Source organism: Micropterus salmoides, unplaced genomic scaffold, assembly GCF_014851395.1.
Source record: "Micropterus salmoides isolate LMB-PRFRI ecotype aquatic unplaced genomic scaffold, ASM1485139v1 Ms_hic_scaffold_9, whole genome shotgun sequence".
Lineage (NCBI taxonomy): Eukaryota > Metazoa > Chordata > Actinopteri > Centrarchiformes > Centrarchidae > Micropterus > Micropterus salmoides.
In genome coordinates, this window is record NW_024044681.1 from 4,324,712 (window position 1) to 4,343,123 (window position 18,412).

At 46.0% G+C, this 18,412-nt stretch overlaps 1 protein-coding gene across 2 annotated transcripts; it reads left to right on the forward strand.

The window, feature by feature from the left end:
- The first annotated feature begins 7,619 nt into the window (after positions 1-7,619).
- Positions 7,620-17,357, forward strand: LOC119895525 (potassium voltage-gated channel subfamily D member 2-like). Of its 2 annotated transcripts, none has more exons than XM_038708698.1 (5): positions 7,620-7,849; positions 7,953-8,115; positions 13,070-13,165; positions 13,300-13,541; positions 15,742-17,357. In XM_038708698.1, exons 1-5 carry the CDS (start codon positions 7,806-7,808, stop codon positions 15,926-15,928), a joined length of 732 nt encoding a protein of 243 aa, XP_038564626.1. In that variant the 5' UTR covers positions 7,620-7,805; the 3' UTR covers positions 15,929-17,357. The 2 variants fall into 2 exon arrangements, with proteins under 2 accessions (XP_038564626.1, XP_038564627.1); XM_038708699.1 differs by having other exon boundaries at positions 7,623-7,786.
- Positions 17,358-18,412: the final 1,055 nt, after the last annotated feature.

The following is an 18,412-nucleotide window of genomic DNA, read 5'->3' on the forward strand; positions in this document are numbered from 1 at the left end:
ACAGATTCATGGTGGATGTTTAGAAGCACCGGGGTCGAGAGGAGAGACACGTGAAGTGAAGCTGCTGCTCCTGCAGTCTACCTCAGTCCGCTGACAGAAACCTGAACCCACATCAGATCTACAGACTGAACCAGCAGGAGGACTGCAGGTCACTCGTTCTCAGGTGATCTCGTGTTCAAGGAGAAAGTTCCTCCAGAGAACAGCAGAGAATCCAGAATGGATGTGGTCCTTTAGGAGGTTCTGGGAGTGGGTGAGGAGCTTCTAGGGGTTCTGGAGGTGGTTCTTGAGAGGACCTTTAGGGCTGGTTTTTCATGATAACTGAGTAAGTAGGGATCCTTCAGGTGGTCCATGTCTCAGGGGGGAGATGTTAAGATTCTGTAGGAGGTTCCAGTGGGCTATGAGGAGGTTCTGCTTGTCATTGAGAAGGTCTTAGTGCTCCTTTAGGAGGTTCTGTTGTTTTCAGTCCTTATAAACATCAGCTGAGGAACACACCTCTCTTTCTTCTTCTTCTCTTCACTCGCTCTTCTTCTTGTGCTGTGTAACCGCTGCTGCTGCCTAATGGGTGTGTGTGCAGATAAAATGATCAGATGGTTAAAAAGATAAACTGACCAGAAGAAAAGGAAGATTACACCATCATCAGACCGTGTGCAAATTATAAGCGGTAGAAGAAGAAGAATTTCTGATGTCTGTTTTCATGAATGAAGAAGAAGGAGGATGTTTTCTCTGACAGCCTCAGCTGTTCGTTAAAAACCTTTAGCTTCTTCTTCAACCAACAATAGCACCAGGTTTTAGACAGCGTCAGTGATGAATCCTTGAATCCACAAACACTGAAGAAACTAGCGCGGCGTGCGGGTACGGTGGAGCGGAGCCCTGATGGAACCGCAGGGCAACACAGCGTCACTAACAGGTCACACGTCTGCTTCCGCCTGCCGTCCAGGCTGAAACGCTGAAGTTTGAAAACGCTGCTGACCGTTTTAAACTCCGAGGTGGCGTGTGACACGATGCTGCTGACAGAGTTTTATTTAAGTATTCTGTACTTCTACTCTTGTGCTGCGCATGAGGTCGACTCCCGCTCCAGGAGGTCGCAGTTTTAGTTTTAACTGATTGCTTTGACATTTGTCTCGCGTCACATCACAAACACAATGAAACATTCAGCCCGACATCGAAACAAACACAGGAAACAGATTTATTATCTTTTATCAGACAGCAGCTGCATCAGGAGCTCCGTTCCTGTTGAGGGCAGAACTCTGAATCCAGCGCCTGTTCAGCCCGTTTCAGGTACAACAGTTCATCCAAACTCAGAGCCGAGCTCAGGGCCTCAGGTTCCCACTTTAATGCAGAGGCCTTCGGGTTTGAGTCTTTCTGCGGGGTTAGTCAGGTCCTGGTCTCTGCTGTAGTGTCCTGTGTTTGTTGGCTGTTAGCTGTTGTGAATAAGAACCAGATGTTGTTGATGACCTGCTCACAACTCCATGTGTTGTCAGTGGCCTCCATCAAATCTCTCTGGACTGCCTCACACACACACACACACACACACACACACACACACACACACACACACACACACACACAGAAACAACCATTCTGTGCAGAAAAAAAATGCTAATCTATAATGAATGTGGTCTCTCGTTAAACAAGAAGCATTTTACTTTCATATGCTTCAGAATAGCATGTGTGTTAGAGTGTGTGTGTGTTAGAGTGTGTGTGTGTTAGAGTGTGTGTGTATACAGGTTGTATACACTTCCTGTTAATGGCGGCACAGGAGCAAGGCGACGTTCAGTCAGTCAGATCGAAGCATAAATGATTCAGATGCAGCGAGCATGAATTCACTTTATGAAACGTTAAACATGCTGTCAACACACACGCACACACACACACACAGAAACACACAGAAACACACACACACACACACAGAAACACACACACACACACACACAGAAACACACACACACACACAGAAACACACACACACAGAAACACACACACATTTTTGTCACAACTCCTGATGCTGCTGTGTTTCTGTGTGTGTGTGTGTGTGTGTGTGTGTGTGTGTGGTCCTATTGATGATGATGATGATGATGATGACGACGTCAGCTGCTGTGTACAAACCTCCATCACAGAAAGCCGTTAGCTGCAGTGAAACGTGTGTTTGAGTTCCTGAGGTGAAGCTGCTGTCTGCAGGTTCCTGTTTCCCTGAAACTCCCCGTGACTCTTTAACAAACGTGCGCCGTCCGTCTTTCTTGGAATCCGTGCCCTTTGTGAGCCGTCTTCTTCTTCTCTGTCTATTTTGGCGGTGAAACACTGAACAGGGAGTTTGGAGTGAAACTGGAGTTTTACTGCATCTGACAACTTTTCTGTGCTGCTGCGTGTTGGGAGGAGAAAGTGCTGACGGCAGCATCAGCGTCAATATCTACAGTTTGTGTTGACAGAGGACGACCTGACGCACACACTCTGTTACAGTGAAGGTGTGTGTGGCGTCCTGGTGATGAAGGTGATCCTGAGTTCACCTTCTTCTCTGCAGCAAACATGTTCTGAATGTTTAACACGTGAACAGTAAAACAAAGACCAAAGCTTGCATGGACGGTTCCGTGTAGGCCCAAAAAGGACTTCACGACCCTGCAGCGTCACACATGAGAGACAGAACTACTGTTTGGATAAGACTCTAAAGAACCTGTTCGCCGTCCGTGACGCTACGTTGGTGTTTGGCAGGTGAGCCTGAGGCTGACTGAACAGAGTCCTGATCCGAGTCTCTTGGTGCAGCCATGCAGCTACCAGTTCCTGCTGCTGCTCTACGTCACCAAACTGCATCTTATACTGCGCGATCATGCGCAGGCGACCCTGGTGGAACTACAGAAGACCAAAAGAGGCTTCCCCGCTCTCTGCTCGAACCCCCTGAGTGGCTTCGTCCAGTAGTTACACTGTCCATGGTTCTCTACGGTGGCACATTAACATGTAGAGCAGGGGCCGGCAAATTCTTTTCAAGTCATGAGATGGCGGGCCAGAACTAGGAGCGTGGAAAACAATTGATTTTTAGATGCGTCGCAATGCGGACTTTTACGATTATGAATCGATTAACAAATGTCAATAATCGATTATCTAGACGTTAATTGATAACGTAACGTTGACAGAACGAAAAAGGCGGAACTCGGAAATGTGGAAGTGCAGCTCCGGACCGTCGAGCGGTTCTCCCTGTTCAGCACAGACAGGCAGCCGCTGAGTGAAAAACTGCTGCTACTAAAATTTCACATGATCAATAAAGTCGATGCGTAACTCTGATTTTCACCCGCACACGGTGCGGCGTCCTCTGCTCCTTCTTCTGTAAATGTGCAGTTCAGGTCACAGCGTGTCTGTTTATTAAAGTCTGTTGTTTTCCAACTACTGGATAAGTGAAGGCGGTTAGCGTTAGCAAACATCTCGTCTTCAGACTGCGGTCTGCAAGCTGAGCAGGAAATCTGGCTGCTGTAAAGTTGGTTTGTTGTCATTCATCCACATAGCAAAGGACACAAATGAACCAAATGCTGCTTCTCAAGGCCCACGGTGCTCAATACAAGATCACAAGCAGCAGAGGTCACTAATAACGCTGTAATAATGTAATAATGCCATGTTAGCTACATTATCATTAAGTAACTTCACTACCTAACACTGGATTGTTACAAATACTTGCTTTAAAAGTACCAGCTAGAAAAATCCATCTGTGTCCTGTTTGTTTTACAGTCGCATCGTAGCCTCATAATCGTAATGAGGTGCCTGGAAATTCCCTCCTTTGAGGTGACGCTTCGAGGAATCGAGTCGTGAGACCAGTGAAGATGCTCACCCCTCGCCAGAACATCGTCAGTTTATCATTTGTAGGCTAATCTGTTATTTCCTGTGCGCTTCTTTAGCTCAGTCAGCAGTTGTGTGTTCAGTCCCTCTTGCTGCTGGTGTTATCTTTCTCTTATTCAGGGGAATCTGACGGCTTTTTCAGAGGTGTGTCAAGCTTTTAGCTCTCAGTCAAACACGACATGAAGTCCTGCTGCAAAGATGTTCTCAGGATCAGGAGCACAAACCACAGAAGAAGAGAAAAGCCTTTCATTTCCTAGACTATGAAAGACACGTTAGTTTCTGACGCACGCCGTAAATCCAGCAGCCTGTTTGACATCCGCACCTGTCCTCAGGCCTCCAGCTCTGTGGCTCCACTGAGATGGACCAAACGGACGGACAAACCAGACGCTTCAGGGACGAGTTGGACTGAGTCCACGTCAGGGTTTGGACAAGCTGTTCCAGCGAGAATATAAACCTGTTCAGCTGAGCGTACCTGCAGCAGTAGAGATGTTCCAGTGCTGCAGTCGTCAGCGTTTGGTCTCTGCTCGCTCTGACTGACGGCGGCGTGTCTGTAACCATGATGCGTTCAGTCTGCATCCGTTCAGCAGGCAGACGAGACACACGGGACAGAGGAGCAGACGCATCGAGAGCCTCTAGTGGGCGCTAACAGCACTTTACATCGTTACTCTCCGTTTAAACAAGACATGCAGGAACAAACAGCAAAGTCAACGCACACACGAACTCTGTGATGAAGGACACACACACCTGTACGTCCAGTGACTGTGACAAACACACTGAGACAAGGTCGCAGCCTCTGATTGGCCGCTCGCTCGGGGTCTGAAGTCCTGTAGGAGGAGACGAGGCGATCAGTCAGACACAAACTTGGAGAACAGGTGACGCTCGGCGACACGCCGGAGGCGGGAGACATTAACATGAGACGTCCTCTGCTTCAGGAGACACAAGTTCAGCCAGGCTGGGACACGCCGTCCCTTTAACAGCAGCTGTTAGCAGTTAGCAAGCACAGCTACCGCAGTTTCTGCACGAGGCTCTTGTAGTTCAGCCTTTTACAGTAGCTTTTATTTTCAGTCCGTTCTGACTTCTTCTGCGTTCACCAAGGAAAGAAAGAGGAGACACCTTGTCTCATAACGAGAAGAGAAGCTGTCAGGATCTCCAAACCTGCTTTAAGCTGAAATGTGTCTCTGCAGCTGAGCGAGCTGATCTGTCTCTTGACCACGTCCTGCTCTCACACTATTTCAGTTTCGTTTTTAAAGCCTGTTTGCTCGTTTACTTTATGCTTTCCTTTAGCTTTTGATGGCAGGCAAGGAGCGTGGACTAAAAACCGGAAGACAGATTTCATATCCACCCAAAATACTCATGTTGGCCGTGTGAAACAAACGAACAAAGTCTATAATTCTACTTTCTTTCAGGTTGTTTTAACAGTCTCAGTTAGTACGACGTGTTCTGGTTATTTGGATAGTTTTGGTTAGCGGTATAATAACTTCTCTCTGGACGCCTCGCAGGTGGAAATGTGACCTGCTTGTGAAGAGCTTTTCTGCTCGCTTGGTTATTTGTGTGAATGTTCTGCTGTTAGTCGGTTGTGGGCGACTAAAACTTCCTCATTGAAACAAGATAAGATGCTCATTTGTTAATGCGCTGCAGGGGAAACAGAGGAATGAAAAGGAGAACCGGTAAATATATTCACACTGTACACAATCAATGTGATCATTTCTTACAACCAGTTAAATGTCCCGTGTGATCATCAGAGCGCAGTGACGTCTACATCCTTAGGTAGGGGTGGTGATGGAGCAGTGGATAGGACGCACGCCTTTGGTGTCAGAGACCCGGATTCGACTCCACTGTGAGACACTGAAGTGTCCCTGAGCAAGACATTTAACAAACCTCGACATATTTAATAATTGTAAGTCGCTTTGGATAAAAGCGTCAGCTAAATTAATAAATGTTATTTCTGTGTTTGAAACAACAGTGAAAAGTGTTTATTTGAAAAGTAGATCTGTGACAGTGGAATAAAGTTTGGATGAAGACAGAAATCCACCGAGACGCTGCTCTGTCTACGAACGCAGAGCATGCTGGGAAACGCAGGGACGACCATCAGATAGAATTTCTGCCTGATCATAACGAATGAGACGTGTATGTAAAGAGGAGGAGGAGGAGGAGGAGGAGGGGGAGGAGGAGGAGGGGTGGAAAGTAGGCCAGGGAGGAGACGCAGCCACCAGAGACGCTGCTGAGGACAGACTTCTATTTAAACGTGGTCCAGGACTCTGAAGTGAACTCGTCTCTGCAGAACTTTCCTGAATGTGTTTACACTGATGTGCTGCTGTGGGACTAAGAGACCTGCAGATCTCTGGCCCCTCCATGTGGCCCCTGAATGAACTGCAGCTCAATTCTGAACTCGGAGGAAACGCTGCGTCAGCTCCTTTTCCTGCTGATTGTCTGCAAAAGGAAATTGTGCATTTAGTTTCTGTCACCAGCAGCTGAACGCTTATTATTCATAAATACATCTGTATGCAGCCCCCCCCCCCCCACACACAGGCTGAGGGCCTCAGTATGTTAAAGGATGTATGTTAAATCTGACTGGGTTCTCAGTATTGATAAATCGCTGCCCTCCTGTCTGATCTACAATCTCCTCGAAACTAGAAACCTAATCATAAAAAATCATCTCGTACATGGAAAATACTACACACTGATACTTAATACTGTACTGTAGCCTGTGACTCCCAGCCAGGGGTACTTTTACCCTACAGGGTACTTCTGCAGGTGCCGGGGGGCTCGTGGAAAGTTATTATTCCACCTTTCTGTGTTAAAGAGAAAACGTTGAGCTACAGATTGGGATGCTGGCCGCTAACAATTACTGAGATAAAAGTATTCCTGTGATCATTCAGTGGTGAAAAGCCCGAGCAGATTAGAGGAGAGACGTGAGTTTTCACTATCGATGTGTTGGGTAGCCTGGGAGGGGAGCGGGTCATGTGACCGAGGAAACATCATTCATTTTTATTTAACCAGGCAAGTTCGTTAAGAACACATTATTATTTACAACCGAGGCCTGGCAAGACAACAAGATCAACAGGGACGATCAGATTAATGGGGGGGGGGGGGTTACAGTGTGAACCCACATCCTCTGCTGCTCAGAGCAACACACCTACACAAAATATGTATTTCAGCGTCACAGTTCAACGCTAACAGAAAGGTCAGAGTGAGGAGGCGGCCAGAACCCGGACTTTCACCCAGAGACCAGTGATCCTCTTCCGTGTGAAACAGAGCCAGTGATGTTTAGTGAGATTCCATAATTAGGGTCACTCAACTGAACCCTTCTGCCCGCCTCTGACGATTTAGTACATTTTTCTCTCTCAGCTTGTGGCATGAAATTTTCTTCTGTTTTGTAAACTTTTTGAATTCCAGTGTCTTTTACGCTCACATGTCATTTATACTCTCTCTATGCATTTTGCACCCTCTGGACACCTTCGTGGCTAAAACTGCTATAAATAATTCAAATCCCCACCAAAGACCCAGCCCTACTATTTATTTTATGGAAAATCATTTAGTTTTTGTGGTTTTTGCAATAAATAATGAAATAATTCAAATAATTAAACTGGCACTGAAAGGGTTAAAATCCTGAAACTGATTAAATGTTTGGTAGTTTTGAGCAGGGGAGAAGTGGTTTAAGTGAATTTTATGGCAGTTTAATTGTGCGTGTACAGTTTTGCCACGATATGTCCAGAGGAGGGCGTAAGGGTTAAGACACGTAGATATTACAGCAACATTTCACAATGTTAACCACTAGTTTTATTTTGAAAGTCCATTGCATATTTCTTCTTGCTAACTTGACCACGGAGCCCCACTCGCACAAAAATTACACTAAAGGGTTACCAGGGCGTTAAAAAGCGACGCCAGGGGGTCTGAGCGAGCGTCACATTTAAAAGACAAACGGAGGATGAGACGTAACAACGCTGCAGTTTGGAGATGTTGACTGGTGAAGATCAGGATTAAACATGATATCTTGGATTGTTGACTTTCTTGTATCAAATATGATACAGTAAATATTTTTCTGAAATATTATCTTCCGAGTCTGTTTTCCTTGCGTGGTGAGCTGGTGTGAAAGCTGAAGTCTAACCTCCGGCTGTCTCTCTCTCTGGCAGGTACGGCGACATGGTCCCAAAGACCATCATGGGGAAGATCTTCGGCTCGGTCTGCTCTCTGAGCGGCGTGTTGGTCATCGCCCTGCCGGTCCCCGTCATCGTGTCCAACTTCAGCCGGATCTACCACCAGAGCCAGAGGGCCGAGAAGAGACGAGCGCAGAGGGTGACGACCGCAAACTCTTTGTTTAAACGCCCCGAATCAGCAGAGGTCACGGTTCAGTTTGTAGCTTCAGCTGAGATTCAAACTCAGGAAGAGTCTCTTTAAATGTTTGTGTGTGTTTCCATAGTTCAGTTCTGACGTGTAGAGACTAAAGTGGAAAGGAACCAGCACAGGTCTGGTCGGCCTGACAGGTTGAAGGAGCCGCGAGGGCAGTGAGAGTGTTTGGATTAAATATTAATGTACAGTTGTTGGCTGGCTTGCTGTGTTCACTGCAGCAGATCTCCTCTTCATCAAGTGGAAGAAACCCTGTTAAGGAGACAAAAGAGGATCGTGTCTGATCTTAATTTAGAAACCTGAGCTTCTGCATAATCCCCAGGAGAAAAGAGAGGAAGTCGTCCGGAGCTTCCTCCAAACATCAACACCACTTTTCTGGCTGTGCGTTTGTTTGTGCTGCAGGGAGACGGACAGGAAGACGATGCTGCTGCAGGCGGCAACACAGAGAATTCTCAAAACCACATCCGTATCTCTCGCTCATCATGTCTTTATGACCCCAGGAAATGGGGGATCCTAATAAATCAAATCCCATTTATCAGATCTGGATCTCACACTAACAACAAAAACACATCTTGTAACGAAGAGCTCCAGATCTCTGGATCAAAACGACATCACGTGACCAGAGTCACTGCTGAGCAGCTTCTCCTGCACCGAAATAACCTCTCATAATTAATTATGAATTGGGATCTTGTAATATCAAATTGTTTTCTCACCAGTATACACATCTTGTGGAGCTTGTAATCATGAAACGTAATAAAAAAAAACATTTACCAAAAAGCACAAAGGCCATCCCTAAAGCTTCAGTGAGTAAGATTCAGGAGGATCTAAATACGATTTAACATCCATGTTTTCAGTGGCATCACAATAATCAGAATCTTTTTTCCCTCCTTAAATCTTTACTGCAGAAAGAGAAATGAAGTGTACATGGGCAGGGCTGGGCAATAAAACAATAATGATAATTATCGCAATATAATTTGCCTCAATAACAATGTAATTAATGTTCAATAAATCATTTAATTTTTAATTCATTTGAGTCAAACAAATTAGCACCTAATTTTTCTATTAAAATGTTTATTTTGTTGAGGAAAAGGGGCTGAAAAAAGATTCACTAATCAAATTTGTTGAAAAAGATTTTATCATAATAGTTTTGAATGTTCTACGTCAGATTTGTTCAGTGATTCACTGTTTGGTGTGTGTCACATTTCTAAAGTAACGTTTCACCACATACTCAACCATCTGGTTTCATCAATTTTCATTCAGGAGCAAAAATCAGCCTTTAAACTTGAAAGAAATAACGATTTATCGTGATAATTATCGATATCAAATGATATGAAATGTTTTTACCGTGATGACATTTTTGGCCCGGCCCTATAAATGGGACATAAAGAAGTAAACAGAACTTTGATTTGTGCAAAATCACGTATTGTGCAAACACATTTTGCGAACATGTAAAGAGTACGGTGAGTTTGCTGTCCGTGTAGAGTGAACGGGACGTCTGCGTGTTGTTTATATAGCAGCGTCCATGTTGATTGCACGTTCTGACTTAAGGGCTCATGAACACGCGGAAGTCTGAAGAACAACTTCAGCACTCGGGAAAGGGGACCATCCGAGGAGCACCTGAATACACCGTGGGCCACTGGTTGCAATTCCCACCCCTCACCACTAGATGCCACTAAAACTTACTCACTGAACCTTGCCTGACACAAGTTATTGTCTCGGTCAGGCAAGATCTAACGCTTTTGTTCGCACGTTATTATCCTGGTTGCGCTACTTACTATATATAAATTCTTTTTTTAGGACTTCACGTCGTGAACAACCCATTCATTTATCTATCAATTAATCCCAAATCTGAAATCCAACCTTTAAGTCAGGATCTGTGTGTGTTCACAAACAGAAAACCAGGCTCGCTAGAATTCGCGCGGTGAAGAGCGGAGGGGCTAACGCGTATTTGCAGTACAAACACAGCCAGCTGCTGATTGACCTCAATGAGGTAACCACGGGAATGGAGTCATCGTCGTCGTCGGGTGGTGCTGGTGTTTTTCATCCTTTGATTTCATGCTTTCTTTGTGGCGCTGTGAGCTAACATGCTGCAGGCTGCTGCATGATAGATGAGCCGGGGCCTGATTGGCTGTTCATGCTGCCTGTTTCTCTGTCTTCATTCAGGGATGTTTTCATCACATCTTTCTTTCTCACTGTCTCTATTTGTCAGTCTGGTTCAGCAGTAGCATGGACCTGTTGCTAATCAGCACATGATGGCAGAGCTGCATTGCACTGGATGAGCTACTAGGTGCGTTCGAGATGACTGCGGCTGACTTTCACCAACTTGACATGAGCTGCATCTGACTGCAGGGGGTGCCGTCAAGTCGGACACACTCTACCTGCAGCAGCTTACTGTGAGCTGAGACCAGGCAATAGTGTGGTTCCAACTTGGTGCGGTCGGGGAAAAGCAACTGCGGACTTGGCGCCTGCAGCCGTCTTGCTCCCGCGAGGTTTTAATGTCATGTGACATGGTGATGTTTTGCAATGCCGGCGGAAGTTGGACAAAATTTCTAACCAGCATGCCTTGTTTTAAGTCCAGCATGCATCACGCACTTATAGACTTCTATACAATCACACGTCTTTCTGCAGCCAGTGGAGTCGCCCCCTGCTGGCTGTCAGAGAGAACGCAGGTTTAAGGCGCTTCAGCTTTGGCTGCAATTTCAGACCCAGAGGTTCCTGCTTAATACCAACCCTCAATACCTTTTAGTGGATAAAAGTATGGAGGGCTACAAAGTTTACATAGCCAACCCAACTATATTGTAAACAGGCAGAAGAGTGATGGCAAACTGCGACGTGTGCCCTGTGTCCTCATTCTGCTCACCGCTGCTCTCAGATGGACAGAACTACGAAACCAGACCGGACCACTTCCTCTACTGCCGTCCAGTGCTTTCACCGCTTTGTCTGACAGCATTCTCAATGAATCCGGTGCTGCTTTCTTGTTGGTAACAAACATTAGCAGCAACGCTTTGATTAGATTTGAGAAAACAGTTATACGAATCATCTGCAACAGCAGTTTGTACTAGCTGACTTGGTTGAATATACATGAAGGGACCTTTGTTGATACTTCAGTTGTAACTGAGCTTCAAATATTTAAGCTCTGTGGGGTCGTTTTCAAGGTGATGGATGTCACTTGGGGAAGGGTCAAGGGGTTCGGTGTTGAGAAGTTTTAAAGGAAGGTTGGTGACGCTCAGTATAACTGATCATGGTGACCTCTGAAGTTCGCTGTGGCTTTAAAACTGATCGTGGGCCAACAGGAAACGTTACTGTTGAACCGGCTCTGTCTAACTCGGCTGTCTGTCTGGCTGCATCACTAACTCACTTTTTTTCCTGTTTTCTGTCATTCTTTCCCTCTTGCATCTGTCCGTCCTCTGCACATCTCTCTCTCAGCTTTGCTCTCACACTGACACATGAAGAATACAGAACCACGTTAACCGCCATGCGTTAGTCCGACACACTAACTCACCTGTGCATGACCCAGTACTCAGGTCTACAAACACTCTCCGCCTCCACGTCTCAGCTCCTTTCTTCTTCTCTGCTCTGTGTGTCCCTTGAGTTTTATTTGGACTTGTGCATTTTGATTGGCCCTGTCATTGGCTCAACTGTCCTGCTCATCACATCATCACTATGCGTCTTTGGTTCCATCACCGTGTGGAGGAATGAGATCCGGCTGAGCTGCATGTCAATCAGCCGAACACGCGGTAGGGGCGGAGTCAGTGTAACACAGAGGTGGTGGTGGACGAAGCAGTGCTCTACAACCTTGTTAGGAACAGTCTAACATTTTGAGAAAATAGCTTGTTTGATGTCTTCCCCAGAGTCAGATAAGAAGATCGAAAATAAAAAGTAGAGATCTGGGACATACTGTATTCGGACAAAGCTAAACGCTAAGCTACGCAGGCAGTCGGAGCTCACTCCTGGTGACCTTAGCTCTGCAAGCCAGTAGGAAGATACGTTACCTCGCCCAGGATAAAGATTCATTACTTTCCTTTGAGTTATCAGGACGTCCTTTGTGGCCCTTAGGATTAAGGTGTGTCGCTCCTTGGAGTTGGAGGTGCGTCAGTTTCTGTAGTGTCCCAGGCAGGAGTCTTAGACTGGTCCTCAGGAGTGAAGTTTGTGATTTCCTTTTACGTCCCCAAGAGGGTCCCAAGGACCAATCATTATTACTTCCTTTAGGGTTCCCAAGACTGAGGTTCTTGATTTACTTTATTGTCATTAAGAAGGTCCTCAGGATTGAGGTTCATGGCTTCCTTTAGGGTCCCCAGGAGTGCGATTTGTGTCCTTCTTTAAGGACCCAGAGAAGGTCCTTGGTTTGTGACTTCCTTTAGGGTTCCAAAGAGGGAGGTGTGTCACTCCCTTGAATGTCCCCAGGAGTCACAGGAGTTGGGTCCATGACGGACTTGGTCGTTTTCTGATTCTGGGGAAGACAGGTAGCAAGCGCACTTCTTAAAATGTTGGACTGGTCCTTTGGCAATACCAGAGCTCCTGAGCTGAGCGTTTTCTGTCCACCCACCTGTGTCGCATTCACTCTTAACCCAAAGAGCATTATGAGTACGGTGGCTCTCTTGGATCAAATGAGGCTCGAGTCAAAACAAACAAGCAGAAACACAAACACCTTTAGAGAAGCAGTGATAAAGCAGCTGTTGTCGGTGGCCTGAGTTTGAACCAGTGAGCGATCCGTCACTTTCTGTCTAACCAGAGAGAAGGAAAAACTGGACAGACGAAAGGTTCTTCAGCAGAGTGTAAGAAAAACAGTATCCCGGTATCCATGTGTGCGGCAGTGGGACTCTTTGTGACTGGGTTGTGGGTGGGGTGGAGGTGTGTCCAATGGCGGGCTCACTGTGATCATGTGATTTGTGTTGCTCTGAAGGCATCCAAGGAAGCAGGACAGGCAATGGTGTGTAAGACCAATCCCAAGTTCGAGGTGCATCATCATCACCTTCTGCACTGTCTGGAGAAGACCACGGTGAGAACATAAAACACACACAGAGACCCACAAAGCATTCATAAATGTACATATTTAGTTGTTGTTTTTCTCATCTTATCTTTAACCTTCTTGTCCTGATGTCCTCTAACATCCTGCCACCTTATCTGCCTCAGAACCACGAGTTTGTGGACGAGAAGACGTACGAGGCGAGCTGCAGGGAGGTAACTCTGGTGAAGCAGGTGTCTCACTCTTCCTCTGACTCGTCCTCTTCCTCACCTCATGGCTTCACCTCCTGCTGCACCCGCAGGAAGAGGAAGAGCTTCAACGTCCCAAACTCCAACATGTCTGTGGGTCAGCAGGGCAGCATCCAGGAGCTGAGCACCATCCAGATCAGAGAGAGGCCGCTCACCAACAGGTAGCAAACACAAACCCAACAAGGGGAGACAGAAAGAATGAACTGAGGAGGAGGGCCAGAGGTTTCTAATGATGCTTAAGTAGGCCCCACATGTGTTTAAAGGGGTCCTAGGGGTCCTTGAGAAGGTGTCAGAGGTCCTGGAAGAGGTTTTAGAGAACCTTATAAAGGTTGTAGGGTGCTTTATCGAGGGGGTTCTGATGGTCCTTGAAGAGATACCAGAGGACATTTTAGAGCCCATTCTGAAGGCTACAGAGGTCATTAGGGACGTTGTGGAGGTTCTTGTAGAGGTATCAGTCCTAAAGGAGCTTTCAGAGGTTTACTGAGAAGGTTGCAAAGATGTTTGAGGAGGTTTAGCAGTCATTGTGAAGTCTCGAAAGTTCTACGGGTCCTTTCATGAAGTTGTAATGGCTCTTAAGGAGATGTTACGGGTCGGTTAGGGTTGAGTAGGTTTTAGTGCTGCCTGTGAAGGTTGTAGGGACCTAAAGAGGTTCTAATGGCCCTTTATGAGGTTTTAGGGGAACTTCAGGAGTTTTCAAACATGACTGAGGAGGTTGCAGAAGTCCTTAACAAGGAATTAAAGCTTGTTGACGAAGTTCTAGTAATCCTTGAGTAAGTCTCATGGGTGTTTAAAGGGGCTCCAGGGGTTCCTTCAAGAGCTTTTAGAGCCCATTGTCAAGGCTGTTACGGTCTTGAAGAGGTTTTAGTGATCATTGAGGATAATTAATAGCCGTGGAGGGCTCCATGTAGGCCCAAAATGACACCCTGTCGCACATGAGAGATGTAACCCTATTGCTTAGATTATACGCTCTCGGTGTTTGGCAGGTGAGCCTGAAGGTGGGCGGATTAAACAGAGACCATCCGACTCAGACAAACACTCTGAGCCGTGAAACGTTTGTTTGTGCAGCCATGCGGCTACCAGAACTACGGTGTTTCTGCCGTCACTCTACGTCTTTAAAACACTGTTTTGCTACGCGATCATGCGCAGTACATGCTGCTGCCAACAGGAAGTAGCCCTGTAGTAGTAAAACCGGCTTCAACCCCGTGGGGTGGCTTCGTCCAGTAATACACTGTCTATGAAAATATGACGACTTCATATTTTCTTCCAAAACCGGTGTTGCTGATGCTCAGTAGCTGCATCTGAATGCATCTGCAAGTTGTTTGTTAAAGATGAGGTTTTAGAGAATAACTGGGGAGGAGACATTCTGCTCTAACCTGACCTAACATATATAAATATAAATATATATATATATATATATATATTCATCAAATGCAGCTCTGAGCAGTAACAGCCTGAGCCACACACTCTCAGACATACTGTATATAAACACATGGCCCCAGAGATCATGTGACAGTGTATTCCCATGTACCGTCAGTGAGCAGGAATCCAGAATATGTCCAGCTGTGGGAGGTCTGCGAACTTTCTCCTAAACATGGACAGCTGGGAAACCAGCCCGACTCTATTACAGCCTCCTCCTGTTTCTCTCTGACTCACAGTATCAGTAATGGCTGAAACTCTGCTCATCTGTTTGCTCTTCATCATATTTTCAACACATTTTTAACAAATATAGTTTGATTGGTTCTGTGTACCATTCAAATGAAAATGACATGTCCATGTATCTAATCTTTACTAATCCAGTGCATTTATATTCACAAACTGCTGCACCTGTCGGCCGAATGGTAGCAACTTGTGCAGGAAATTTAGCTGCAGTTGCACAATTCATTGAAGAAAATTGCTAAATTATGTGGAATAAAGCTGGATTTACAGTTGTGAGTAAAGAGGTGACGGCGTAGCTGACATGCTCCTCCGTGTGTTCACCTGCATGACTTTGGTTTTGTTTGGGCTTTTCCAAAATGTTTTTTATTAAATTTGCTAAGCATTAGATGAAATTTATTGGAGTGTAGAAAGTATTCAAACATGTGGTGGATCCATGTTTCACAGTTAGCAGTAAAGAGCGAGATGTAGATGCCCCCTTGTTGGCGCCAACAACACTCCTCAGTTCTTCTTTAGTCCGTGGCCTGTTGCTCTGAGTCACAGAGAAACAGGACAACAGAAAACAGAATGTAGTTCTTGTACGAATCTGTGCTCAGGGTCCTGAGGTTTTGGGGGTTCAGTCCCACCTAAAGACCTCTACACACCCCTGTTAGTGAAACCTATGCTTGATTTGATTTAATCTCTACATATCCATGTGTCTCTCTGCAGTCGTTCCAGTCGATCCAGCCTGAACGCCAAATTTGAGGAGACACTTCCTCTGAACTGTGACCAGCCATACATCACCGCCGCCATCATCAGCATGCCCGCGCCGCACGGCACCACGCGTGAAGGCAACGACTCAGCCGGCTCCACCAACTATTCCCAGGCCAACATCGTCCGGGTGTCCGCACTCTAGATAACACCGTCCTGCACCAACACAGAAACACAACCCACCCAGCAGGACGATCAGGGGTCAGGGATCAGGGGTCGATGGCCCCGCACCACAGATGGGCGGAGGGGTTGGATCACGAGTCCACGATAGACGTGACTGGTTAGCAAAGCTCTCACGGAGGAAAACGTCTTTCTGTACGCACTAAAACTCAGCTAACCCGCCTTGGATTGCAATTTTTTTCTTTCGTCTTCTAGGAAGGATTTGTGTCCAGCAGTCAAACTTCAGAAAAGAGAAAATGGTGGCACTTTGGCTGACGACTGATTTCAAGCGTCGCCATTGCTATTTTTCCAGTCTTGTCTATGTCTTTAAATTTGATGTCTTAAAACACAAACAAAGATGACGCTAGATTACTCAGTCTTGCAGGTTAAAGGGAATGTCTGACATTTTGGGAACCACACTGTTCTGGTAACATCTTACAGTTTCAGATGTGTTTAGTCCAGCGGAGCACAAAGATCGGAGGCAGAGGGAAACTGCTAGCCTAGCTCCACCAAGAGAGGAAAGAAATCACCTTCCAACAACTCCAAGCCTGTCTGATTTCCTGTACCTGTTCTGGTACAACCCCTAAATAGGATTTTACACCTGAAAATGAGCAGAAAACCACCTCTTTAAAGAAAACCATCTAAAACCAAGCTAAGACAGTTTGAAGTAGGTTTTTTTTCTTTCAACGTTAGCTTTCACTGAGCCAGGCTCTCAGTTTACCCAACATCTCACCTGTCTCTGGGTTTATTAGCCCTGATTCAGTCGTACTTTGTATCACAGTCCTGGACAGCTTCTCATTAAAATTTCAGTTGGTCCGGTGCTCAGAAGATTCATAATGCAAAGAAGGTTAAAGTCCAGGGCAGCTGCACTTGGTTGAAGATATCAGAAGACGTTTCGTCCCTCATCCGAGAGACTTCTTTAGTTCTGACTGGCTGGTAGGGAAACTCAGCTATTTAACCTCAGTGTAGTCGTTAGCTAGCGTCGGCGATACCGCTGGTTCGTTAGTGTTCCTGTAGTAACGACAGTCGTCATGGTTGTTAGAGCCTTCTGAGGCTGAACGACCATCGTTGGCGTCTTCACCTGAGGCCAAGAGGAAATGCTTGTTGAGTTTCCTGGGAAGTGATGAAAGGACCGCATTGTAAGAGGCAACCTAAGCAGATGATACATGGTGCAACATTTAGAGCAACGTTGCTGGGCAATGTTCCCGTCAATGGTAATGAGTGCGCCACGCCACTATCCGTGCATAGTACATAGTCCGAGTTGCTCAAAAAGTTGCCCTTGGTATTATCAGCTTTAGACCCCCTCCTCTGTTCAGCGACGGCTTCGCAACTCGGATGTAGAAGCCGTCGCTGCCACGATCCTGGCAATCGACCGCACAGAGGATAAACAGCTGAGTTTCCCTACCAGCCAATCAGAACTGAAAAAGTCTCTCGGATGAGAGACGAAACGTCTTCAACCAAGTCCAGTCGCCCTGGACTTAACCTGCTTTGGATAACTGTGACCTGGATGACTGAGAACCTTCACAGACAAGATTAATTATGGGAAGGTTGTTCAAAACGCGTGGCTGGCTATCTAACTAATTCCTCTTATCCATTCTTATGGTGGAAACAAGACAATAGTCCCTGCAGCAGTCTTGCAGCACTGCTATTCAATCAAACTCCAGCTGTACCTGACTGATGGAGAATTTCCTCCTAAAAGTCACTATTCTGTGATATTTTCAGCATCCAATCCCTGGGTCACATGGTGTTCACTGCGCAAACCTTAAGGGGAAAATCTATTGTTTTCTTACCTTAAATCCAGCAGCAGGTTGCATTTTCAAACGTATTTGACCTTCAGTCTTTAAGAGTCTTAAAATCTTTACCTGGGCCAAAACCAACAACGACCAGGAGCCAACGCGTCCTGAAACCCTAAACAAAACAGGTCCCGAGTCAACATTTATGTCCTTTTGACAGCCAGCCTGTTCTCATGCTCAGACGTCACATAGACACGCTTCGGAAAAGCCGGAGATTTTGCGTGTATAGTGGACGTCGGCAAGAAGCAGTCCAGCGACAGGCGGACAGATCGGTAAAATTGGACGATTTGATTGAGACTGTTTTGTATGTTTTATTAAATGTTTTAATTTGACTTTTTTTGATTTCATTTTGTTTTATCATTTACTACTTATTATTTACTTATTTTTATAAAAAAACATTTTTTTTGTATTTATACTTCCTTAACTCATCTTTATTTGACCAAATCACCAGCTACCCAGGACTGTGAGTACCAGTTCTGGATCAGGGCTACAGAAAAGGTCCGTGTCAGAATGAGCAGCTGGTCCTTTAGTCCGCTGATTTAGATTTGGAGCTTTTTGTATGTGCAGCTGTGACGCAGAGGGAGAAGAAGGAACCTCTCAGCATGTTGTGTTTGAGTGCATGGATCGGCGTGTTTCCGGAACGCTCCTCTGCATGCAGGTCTGACCACGGCTGGCGG